This window comes from Polistes canadensis, unplaced genomic scaffold (genome assembly GCF_001313835.1).
Source record: "Polistes canadensis isolate GaletaPanama2010 unplaced genomic scaffold, ASM131383v1 scaffold_373, whole genome shotgun sequence".
Taxonomy (NCBI): Eukaryota; Metazoa; Arthropoda; class Insecta; order Hymenoptera; family Vespidae; genus Polistes; species Polistes canadensis.
Window position 1 is genome coordinate 65,696 of NW_014569920.1, and position 10,760 is coordinate 76,455.

The 10,760-nt window shown below is 27.6% G+C and overlaps 3 protein-coding genes across 4 annotated transcripts; 2 read left to right on the forward strand and 1 right to left on the reverse strand.

Moving 5' to 3' along the window:
- The first annotated feature begins 546 nt into the window (after nt 1-546).
- On the forward strand, nt 547-1,841 carry LOC106792058 (proteasome subunit beta type-2-like). Its single transcript, XM_014758170.1, has 3 exons — nt 547-763; nt 882-1,238; nt 1,465-1,841. Exons 1-3 carry the CDS (start codon nt 673-675, stop codon nt 1,638-1,640), a joined length of 624 nt encoding a protein of 207 aa, XP_014613656.1. The 5' UTR covers nt 547-672; the 3' UTR covers nt 1,641-1,841.
- Nucleotides 1,842-3,260: 1,419 nt separating this feature from the next.
- LOC106792060 (minor histocompatibility antigen H13) lies at nt 3,261-5,662 on the reverse strand. The gene is made up of 6 exons (XM_014758173.1): nt 5,406-5,662; nt 5,034-5,144; nt 4,838-4,920; nt 4,579-4,753; nt 3,985-4,478; nt 3,261-3,898 (listed from the first exon to the last, which is right to left on the reverse strand). The coding sequence occupies exons 1-6, from the start codon at nt 5,586-5,588 to the stop codon at nt 3,805-3,807; spliced, it is 1,140 nt and encodes a 379-aa protein (XP_014613659.1). The 5' UTR covers nt 5,589-5,662; the 3' UTR covers nt 3,261-3,804.
- Nucleotides 5,663-6,250: 588 nt separating this feature from the next.
- On the forward strand, nt 6,251-10,731 carry LOC106792059 (exocyst complex component 2). 2 transcript variants are annotated; one of them, XM_014758172.1, is made up of 12 exons: nt 6,251-6,446; nt 6,528-6,668; nt 6,873-7,173; nt 7,263-7,458; nt 7,538-8,039; nt 8,380-8,663; nt 8,772-8,956; nt 9,046-9,160; nt 9,257-9,538; nt 9,629-9,955; nt 10,161-10,345; nt 10,432-10,731. In XM_014758172.1, the coding sequence occupies exons 2-12, from the start codon at nt 6,560-6,562 to the stop codon at nt 10,613-10,615; spliced, it is 2,670 nt and encodes an 889-aa protein (XP_014613658.1). In that variant the 5' UTR covers nt 6,251-6,446; nt 6,528-6,559; the 3' UTR covers nt 10,616-10,731. The 2 variants fall into 2 exon arrangements, with proteins under 2 accessions (XP_014613658.1, XP_014613657.1); XM_014758171.1 differs by having other exon boundaries at nt 6,251-6,431.
- The last annotated feature ends 29 nt before the right edge of the window (nt 10,732-10,760 follow it).

The following is a 10,760-nucleotide window of genomic DNA, read 5'->3' on the forward strand; positions in this document are numbered from 1 at the left end:
ATTAATTTATAATATAAGCAATTAATATGATTGTTAATATTTTTTCTCGCTCGCACGCACTCGTGTATGTACAAAGAAACTTTCTATGAACAAGTGTGAAGTTTGAAAACCCATTCTATTTTATTTATTTGTTTAAAGTGGAAAATAATAAAAATTATGCATTTTTCTAATTTATATTAACATATTTTATTCGGTTTATTTTTCATCAATTTTATATGATATGTAATTTTATCAATTATCTATTTAAAATAATAATTCAAAATTTAAACCCATGTATATAAAAGTAGATTCACAACGATCGCAGTGCCATCTAGTAAAATATTTAAATTGATTATATCACTGAGTAGATCTGAGTAGATAAAAGGGAATTTATGAGCTTCTTTTTACTTCTGTATTCTTTGCTAAAAAAAAAATATAAAAAAGCAAAAAAAAGAATAAAAAAATTAAAAAAATTTTTAAATTAAATAATTGTACTCTTTCTTACCGACGTCTATAAATTGATAATTAGCTTGTTTTCCCGATTGATAATATCAGATGTCGCTGTAAGTAGTAAAACAGTCGCTGTTCTATCTCGCAATATATTATTCGATGAGTTAGCCTTCGAATAGTGACAGGCGTTTTTAAGAACTTGTATATTCTATCGAGTCAAGTGATTTAAACAATAATTTTAAAATGGAATGTTTAATTGGAATTCAATTTAAGGATTTTGTGCTTGTAGCCGCCGATATGACAAATGCTCAATCTATTATGGTTATGAAAAGCGGTAAAATACATTTAATTAAAATACATTAGATGGTTCAAGAGGATTACCAAGAGTATTTTTGATTAAACCTAAATTTGTTATTTAAATTTGTATTAAATTAAGTTTAACGTTATTTTAGATGAAGTGAAAATTCATAAAATGTCTGACAAACTTGTTATGGCTGTCTCCGGCGAATCTGGAGATACAACTCAGTTTTCAGAATACATTGGAAAAAATATACAACTTTATAAAATGAGAAATGGTTACGAACTATCACCGCAAGCAGCAACTGCTTTTACTAGAAGAAATTTGGCGGATTATCTTAGGAGTCAAACACCGTATACCGTTAATTTATTAATGGCTGGATACGACGACGAAATCGGCCCACAGTTATATTTTATAGATTACTTAGCTTCTTGCGTTAAAGTACCGTATGCAGCGCATGGTTATGGTGGTTTCTTTTCCCTTTCTATATTGGATAGATATCATAGTTTTGGTAAGTAATTATTATGTATTGTATAATATTAACATTAACCCCTTACACTATGATTAAAGCACTGAGTTGTGTGCCATAATGCGATGCTATATTTCATGCTTCTCATGTTTAGCTCATAAAACTTATTATGAATCATACGCGTTGTTATAGTGCAAGGGATTAATTAACTTTATCAAATTTTATATTTAAAGTAAAATTTTTCCTTCATTATGTTTAATTATTACAGATATGACGGAAGAAGAAGGATACGAATTGATGAAGAAATGCGTTAGGGAAATTCATAAGAGACTTATCGTGAATTTACCTAATTTCCAAATCAAAAAAGTATCTAAGGATGGAATAAAGGATATGAAACCTATTACAGCACAAAATTTAGCTGTCGAAAATGCTGTTAAAGTGTGATCAATTAACATTTCGTATTTTCATAATATCGTCATTCTGATTATAAGAATAAGGATAGTTAAATATAAATCAATTATCTATTACAGAGTAATTATTATTTCACCATATTTTTACTACATGCTAAACAAAATAATTACCACCTACTATTGTCAAATTAATAAAATTTAATATAAGATTAATATACATATATTTTAAATAAAATAATGCACATGGATTAGATTAGTTTAATATAAAAGAGTATTGCATTTACATGTTTACATTGGTAGTATTACAGAAAAAAATTACATATATAAATATATATTAGGTTTAGAAATTAATTCGGTACCTTATCTTATAGTTATCTTCAATAACTAGTCCGACCATTTCACTTATACTTTGCGGATTATTTGGATATACCTTGACACTTGAATTATCCGTAAACATTTCTAATTGTAAGTTTCTTTTTAGATCACATTTTGTCCACTATCTGTTTCGTAATTACTGTCGCTAGATTCGCTGTCATATATTATCTGTGTTTTATTTCTCCGTGTAAATCGCATTACTACGTCACTGCCTATCTCGCTATCATTACTAACAATAAATTCTGTAGATTCGATCTCGGAAATCTCGTCAGCATATATTTATTCATTTTCCATTATAACGGTAAATTATTTTAAAGTTTGTTAAATAGAGTATATAAAAACCACCTAATATATTTACTTCAATAGTAACTTTACTTAATTGTTATTTATGTCACTCCTTGCTTGCTTCTGAACTTTAACCATTTGTCTGCTAAACGTCGGGATCGCGCTTCTTCTGTTCGATGTTGAAAAGTGTCAGCGCTCTAACATAAGCTGCGAAGCCGACAATTATGCTCAAAAGAATGTCAGAACAACAATAAACTGAAAGAATTAAGACTTATCACAGATAAATAAAAAACAGCACAATCGCGCTCCTTGACATTTTTGGACGTAAAATCAGCAAGCGTTATCGCGACGCTTGGCAATTTTCAATTAGGAAACAACACATGTAGTACTCAAACGGTTAAGACTAATGGTTATTTTTTGATCTCATATTCTTTTATACTCCTGAACGGAATTTATGAATGGTGGTGTATGATGTAAGTTTTACTTCTTGTGTACGGCAGGCCTTTTTATAAAAATTTTCGCAAAGACGAATCCAACGCCTAAGAGGGAGAAAACGCGATAAAGGTCGCCACATCGTGAGCCTCGTGTTTCACGAAATTTTTAACATTCAATTATAAATAGTAGGACGTGAATTCACGTCAGCGGCAACCAGGAATAGAATTTGAAATGACGTGAATTCGCATCGCAGTCGCGAATGTGTTAATATCAAGGCATCAAATTAATTTCTACACATAATATATGTATACCATATTTTAATTTCTCTCTCTCAATTTAGTAAAATAAAAATATAAAAGTTTATATGAACGTAAGTTGTTTATTTAAAAAAAAAAATATCAATAAATATTTCCAAGATATAAATTCTTCTTAAAAATATTTTAATATTTTTTGTCCACAGATTAATTTGTGCATTTTCTATGCTTATAATTATTAACAAAATATTGTATAAGAATAATTATGAAAGATTGGTAACAAATAAATTCACAAAAATAATTTGTTTTTTGTATAACTTACAAATAGATTGTCTAATATTTTAAATGTTGTGGCACTTATTATGATTTTAACAAAAATAGAAAACGGGGGGAAAAGGTAATCGAAAACAACAATTAATGTCATCGTATGATGTGGTGAACTTATATAAATTTTTTTTCTTTTGTTTTTTTACTATGTACTATAAAATTGATTTTACAGGGTCGGGAATTATTAAATTTTTGTTAAAATCAATACAAGAAATACAATTTTATACAATTTTAAAGAATCGTTATACGTCACAATTATAATTTACAAATATAACTACACATAGGAATAGTTGCATAATAAATGCAAACCCTTGCTATGTACCGAATGATTAATGAAATGATTTTTGTGCCATCACAGCATCCAAAACTTGCATATATTGTAAAAATAAATTAAATCAATATGCAAGGTAGATTATAGAATTATAGAAAACACATGTCTTTTTTTCTATTTATAATGAATTTGTGAAATAAACCAATAGTAACATAACAGGAATGTCATATTACTTATGGTGGTCAGAAAATTTATTTATCCTTTGCTGTCTCTACTTGAGTTTGTGTTGTCTGTTCTGATTGTTGTACTGTATTATTCTTTGGCTGAGCAGGATGATCTTCATATCTGAAATTTATATTGTATATATTACTTTCAAATATTTATATAAATTTTAATTTATGTAATACACAAAACAAAGGAATAATGCTTACGAAAATAAAGCTTTGAGGTCTCCTTTGACTAATGCTAGTAATAATGGCGTTCCTAGACAAGCAGGTGCCAAATATAACAGAGCAGGTTGTGCGTGTTTAAACAAATGCATTATTGATATTGTTATGAGTAATCCCATGAAGTAAGCAAAAAACGTTGCATAAAAATATACATTTGTTTTTCTGCTCAAACTGTTATCAAACCTCAATAAAAGAGCTATAAAAATTCCGGGTATAACGATATCGCCTAAACCTAACATTGCAAAGTTTTCTGCATTAAGACCTTTCTCTAAAAGATCTTGTGGAAAAACGAGTTTCATTGGCACCTCAAATGATTTCGCTACTGTTACCATTACATCTGTACCAAATACCCAAAAAGCATCGTAGAAAAGAAGACCACCAAGTAAAATGCATCCAGTGACAACATTGTTAAGATGTAATATTTCAACGCCGTTAATTGCAAACGCAATTCCAAATAAGTTATTGGCAATCCAATGCTACAAGAAATAGTAAAAATTATATATAATTAAAAATACAAAAAAGAGATTCTTACATAAATAATATTTATAAAAAAGTATATATTTTTTTATAAATTACCTTTTTCCAAAGGTACCAAGCGCCAACCATTGAACAACAAATTAAACAAACAATATCGTGAAGGTTAAATTTATAATTGATAATATGCTCGGTATTATCGTTTTCTCCTTTAGTGAATTGAATATGATACGGAGTTTTTGGAATTACAGCGGGAACCAATGAAGAAATCAAAGAACTACAATTTTAAAAAATTATATAAAAAAGATATTATATTATTAAAATATAAATATATTATAATTTAAAGAAATCCTTCATTTACCTTGTAAGATGGCATAAAGATAGGATTCCAAGAAAGAAGAAATAAGTAGCTAGAATTACATTCACGTACTCCTTTGTAAATATCTGTATGAAAACAAACAAAATGATATTGTTTTTAAAATGAATGATATTTTATAAGGATAACAAAATAAAATAGCATATTTGTCATAAAATAATAATAACAAACTTTCTTTTACCTTATATAATATGTATAAGCTAAATAGCGTAAAGCTGGAAATTACAGGAAACATTGCTGCTTCCTTAAGAGACATTGTATCTGGTTGTTCACCATTGGCTTTATAATGTTGCTGTAAACAATATTTCACAAATCTTATAATAAAAAGATGTTACGTTTAAAGTGGATATTACGAATTTGTATGTATATGCATGTGTGTATGTGGTCTCGCTTATACAAGATTGGTATATAAATTTTATGCATTACATGTTGACAACTATATATATTTAAAAAAAATATATATATATATATATCTAAATAATATTGTTAAATTTTTCAAATATTATTAAACGTTAGAACGACTTTATAACATATGTCAAAATATATAACTAACCTGCTGCTCCTTATGGTGCCTAACAGCTCGGAAGCTACCGAAAAAAATAGGTAATATTGCCATTATTACAAGGCTCCCATAAGCTATGGCTATTCCTTCGGGAGTTGAAGGGGAAGTTCCATTATTTTTTTCGGTAACATTTTCACACGCTTGTGTAATAATTGGATTTATTACATTTGCCATCTTTACTTTTCAACGCGACTCAATTGACACGACTGCACTGTCGTACACGTTTGGAACAAACGTTATCTTACAGATGGCGAATAATGACAAGTCTACCAATATAACAATTACTAAAATAATATTTTCAAAATTTTATTAAAATATATTATTTTATCAGATATTTTATATTTTATTATATTATATTATATTATATATTATTACAGAGTTAAATGTGTAAATAAATTAATATTTAATTCAATCTTATATATGTTTAAAGAAAATATTTGAATATTGGTTATGTTACTTTTATATATGTATTTAATTTTATATCAATTTTATTATCGAGATATTTCTTATATAATGATTCATGGAAAATATATTTAGTTCGAATGATTTTTATTTCATTGGTAATGATTAAAATTAGACAAAAAATGGAATTTATTTATTATTTTTATAAATTTTTTCCCTATCAACATTTGATGTATAGATAAAAGCGCGCTAATATGTGTTTGAAAATTTAGTGATAGAGCTTGTATTTTGGAAAAGATTATTAAGCTGTGTTTATTAAATAATTTTTCTTATATTTATTTACAAATAAAGGATTTTTTAATTCAATGTTTTGACAGTGTTATTTGTACGATATAAGTTAATAGTTTCTATTTTAGTATTGTATGCATATATTTTTAAACAGTAGGCAGTCTATAAGTTGATAGGGTGTTGTGTAGGTTTGTGATGTTTCAATCAAATAAGTTATACTTATGGTGATGTGTTATATTACCATGCTTATTTTATAAGTATGATCTTTTAAAGAAGAAAAAAAAGTGTTGGGAAAATATGAAATATTAATTACTTACAATCTATACAGTATGTTAAATAAATGTATAAATCCAAATCTTTTAATGTATGATATATGCACAAAGTAAGGTTACTTTAATAAGTAACGAATATTTTCTTCTTTAGGTATTTATAAATAATATAATAATTTAATAAAAATGGGGCCACCACCGGTAGTCACGGGAATATCTCCGAAAGAAGGTCCACCTGGAACTCGTGTAATAGTACGTGGAGAATTCTTGGGTACTAAGGCTCCAGATTTAATAGGTTTGTTTCTTTCATTTAGGGTTAATTTTAGTGCGAGCTAACAGACAATGTGATTAAATTTTTTATTACTTTAAGTTTTTTAAATTATCAGCGACTGTAGTCTTCTATAAATATAGAGCATCTTTTTTGTCGAAGCTTGTCAATGACATAGCCTTATCGAAAAGAAGTTAATTATATTATGTTATTTTTGATTCATATATATAGGGTTGACAATTTGTGGCTGTGATTGTTTATTATCTGCTGAATGGAAATCATCAAACAAAATTATTGCTAGATCAGGTCCGTGTAAAGGCCTTGGTAATATTATAGTAACGACTCGTAGTGGAGGTCAAGGAACATCAACTGTACAATTTCGTGGTTATCATGAAACCATAGGACCTATGAAAGAATCTGCAGTATGGGTAGACGAAGCACCAATGCAGAGCTTTGCTTGGGGTAGAAGAGCATTATCGCCAACTAATTATCTACAAGAGGATCCTCTGGGTTTAAGCGTAGAAGGAAATAAGTATGAATTTTAGTTGTTTTCCTATAGCAATATTTTAGGTTTTAATTAAAAAAAAATTGTTAAATATATTCAATTATATTTATTTATAGTAAGAAGTTTCCTGATGATGAATTAATGGAATTATTTGGAGATGCCACCGACGATCTCACCAGTGAAAAATTTCACCCAGGTTGGTTTTTATTGAAACATTATCATGCTATAACATTGGAAGACTTGAAACTAGGCTTAACTTTCCTTAAGAGAAAAGTAAATTCACAAAAAGAAGGACAATTGTCTTTTTTGAAGGTATGTAGTTACGAAATTTTATATGAATGATATACTTTTAAACTATTTGTGATTATTGTTACTAAATTTCTAATCGCAGGCCAATGTAGGATCGGTAATGGAACAACTTGATACAGTAATGCTTCTTAAAGAGCAGTTTGAATCCGATATGAAAAATTATGGAACTGATCCCATTGAACAACTTGAAAAAGCTATTAAACAATCAATATCGGAAGCCAATAAATTATTTGACGAAGTTTTAGCGAGAAGAGATAGAGCAGATGCTACCAGAAATGTTTTGACCGTTATGCAGCGCTATAAATTTCTTTTTTGTATGCCAATTAATATGGAAAGAAATATAGAGCGTGGAAATTATGATCTGGCAATTAACGATTACGCAAGGGTTAAAAATTTATTTAGAAACACTGAAGTGGAAGTATTTAAAATAGTATTAGCAGAAATAGAAAACAGAATAACAACTCTTAAAGCATTATTAAGAAAGAAGCTTGAAGAAATGCCATTTAGTTTAGAAGAACATAAAAAAATAATTAGAAATCTTGTTAATCTCGAAACAGAGGCTGATGTAGGCTGGGATGCCATAAGTAGGTATATAGAAAATAATTCTATTATTAAGGGGTTATACACTATCTTGATGCTTGGAAAAATAGGTATAAAAATAAACATTTTTTTGACATAGCTATTGAGTATATAAAATAATTTTTATTTTACACATATATATAGTAATTTTATAAATAATTGGAAATAGTAAAAAAATTAAAAAATAACAGAGATATGAGTCATTTATTATTTTATATACTTAATAGCTGCATAAAAAAAATGTTTATTTTTATACCTACTTTTCCTAGCATCAAGGTGGTGTAATCCCTTAACTCGTTAACTGTTAATATTTGTCTAAACAAAATTTATCATTTTATATTTTAGTTTCTCATGCTAATTGTTTGAATAAAAGTATAAATGCTTGCGTACAAGAGCATTTAGAAATTAAAAATACAATTTTGGAGGATTCTGGTAAAACTTCTAAACACGTACCGATCACAGGAAAATTTTTAAATGATAAAAATAATACATCGGTACAAGTATCATGCATTCAAGCTATTTATGATATATTAATTCAACAGTTGCCTAATTTATGGAGATTAGGACAAAGTTATTTTAGCGGGCAGTTGCATGTTGCGGTAGATGTTGAGAAACAAATTCCTTTTAAGGTAAAAATGAAATGAACGAAATATTAAGTTTTTTTTTAAAATGTTAAAAACAGAAACAATTTTATCTCTGAAATGTTCTTTTTTTAATCTGTAAATTATTTTTAATAGAACTTGGTTTTATCAAGCATGCAACATACCGTAGAAATTATTAAAAATATATGTCACAAAGACATAGAAGCGTCATCGCTTTTACATATTTTACATTGCATCAGACAGATGTATGCATCTTTAATTCATTTAGATTTACCGAGCGATGCCCTTGATATTTTTGGAAAATTTATCTTCGATTTAAGGTAAAAATTCTTTTTGTAATAACGCTTATATTTCTATCATTTAAATTGTCATATTTAATTAGTATTTTAACTTTTACCGTTTATTTTAGATTACAATGTTTCATAGCCTTATTCAAAAAAACGGCGGAAAATATAGCAGCTCTACATAAAAAAGAAACTTGGCAAATGGAATATTTAAATGAGAATTGTGGAGTTACAAAACTGGTACTTTTTCTTATGCTATAGTTTTAATACGACCAATTTATTATTTATATCAAAGATTTAATTATATTTCTTTTATTTTTTCTTTTGTCTAAATAGCCATATCTATTTGAAGAAATGGTATTTGAGTTAACAAAATGTGCACGAGCTACAGTAGTTGCTTGCGGTCCTAGAGAAAATGCATTATTTGCTGATTCATCATGTCAAATGATCTTTTATGATGCCGTTCAAGCTTTATTTACATCATTTACACGATGTTTAGAAAAATCAGTTTTTAATGTTTGCCAAGTTGCTTATGATGATGAAGAAGAGCCATTGGGTTTTCAACTAATCGGATCGCCTTCTGGTTATAAAAATAAAAATAATGAACATCAAGGGCCTGTAAGTGTATTATTATATGTATCAATATAAATATATACTCAATTTATTTATGCATTATTTAAATCTTTGATATTTCACATTATTCAATAGATATGGGAACAGTGTCTTTTAATAACATTGAGTAATATACGTTACACATTAAATATTGTTCTGCCGAAAATAAAAGATACGTTAGAAGCTCAAGGTTATCCAGATTTATTTAATGACATCGGTTGGAATGTTAATCGGGGACAATTGGAAATTCTCGATAATGATATTTTGGAGGCCTATTTAGACAAACGGTGCGATCCACTTGTTGGAACGATCGAGCCTAGTATGTATTTGGGCGGTTTAGAATGGGATTTTGATATACAGCCAACTCATGTTAAACCATACGTCCAGGAGATATTAGCTAATTTAATAGCAGTTCATGCAGAGGTAAATATGGAGAAAAAAATAAAAAAAATGATTTCATTTATCATTAACACATTAAGTGCCATGTCACTAGTAACTAACATTCTAATATGTTTTTATGACTGATGAATTATCGTGGTCTAAATGGAAAACTCAACAAAAAAGGCTTGGTACTTAATGCGTTAAATATATTTTAATTTGAAATAAATATGATATTATATTCTTAAAGGTTCATCAAGTTGCCCCAGTTCTTTTAAAAAGAGTTCTCTCTCATATTGTTGAAACAATAGCAGAAGAACTTGCACGGCTTATGTCATATGTAACAGAGTTTAGTTCTGCTGGTATTATACAAGCAAGAACTGATATTACGCTTTTAAAAAATACTTTATTACATTACAGTACTGATAGAGCTAGGTAGGAGATTTATATAATTATATAAAATATAAAATTATTAAATATAAATATATAAAAATTAAAATATTATTTTTTTCATAAAATAGAAGTTTTTATGAAGAAGCTCTTGATGCTATACCACAACCAAAAAATAACGCAGATGCTATACGTATTGATGCTTTACTGTTAAAAGTTACAACATCTATGCGATTGCAATTATCCTGTCTTGTAAATGATACAACTGATGATACTGTAAGCACAATTGATAATAATCGTGTAACTACTGTATAACTAGAATTATAAAAATGTTGATCAAATTATAATCATTAATTTATTAAATTTATTAAGTTTAAGTTAAGTATTTTACTGAATCATGAGTTTATGTTTCTTATACAGTTTTGATTATAATGACATTATTATATTAATAATTTCTATT

Bases quoted from the DNA above. Each gene is read 5' to 3' on its own strand.
- LOC106792058 (XM_014758170.1), top strand. From the start codon at position 673: ATGGAATGTTTAATTGGAATTCAATTTAAGGATTTTGTGCTTGTAGCC. The intron at 764-881 runs GTAAAATACATT...ACGTTATTTTAG, and splicing joins TATTATGGTTATGAAAAGCG to ATGAAGTGAAAATTCATAAA. The intron at 1,239-1,464 runs GTAAGTAATTAT...TAATTATTACAG, and splicing joins GGATAGATATCATAGTTTTG to ATATGACGGAAGAAGAAGGA.
- LOC106792060 (XM_014758173.1), bottom strand. From the start codon at position 5,588: ATGGCAAATGTAATAAATCCAATTATTACACAAGCGTGTGAAAATGTT. The intron at 4,479-4,578 runs GTAATTTATAAA...TATTTCTTGTAG, and splicing joins CTTGGTACCTTTGGAAAAAG to CATTGGATTGCCAATAACTT. The intron at 3,899-3,984 runs GTAAGCATTATT...TATAAATTTCAG, and splicing joins GACCTCAAAGCTTTATTTTC to ATATGAAGATCATCCTGCTC.
- LOC106792059 (XM_014758172.1), top strand. From the start codon at position 6,560: ATGGGGCCACCACCGGTAGTCACGGGAATATCTCCGAAAGAAGGTCCA. The intron at 6,669-6,872 runs GTTTGTTTCTTT...TCATATATATAG, and splicing joins TAAGGCTCCAGATTTAATAG to GGTTGACAATTTGTGGCTGT. The intron at 8,957-9,045 runs GTAAAAATTCTT...CGTTTATTTTAG, and splicing joins AAATTTATCTTCGATTTAAG to ATTACAATGTTTCATAGCCT.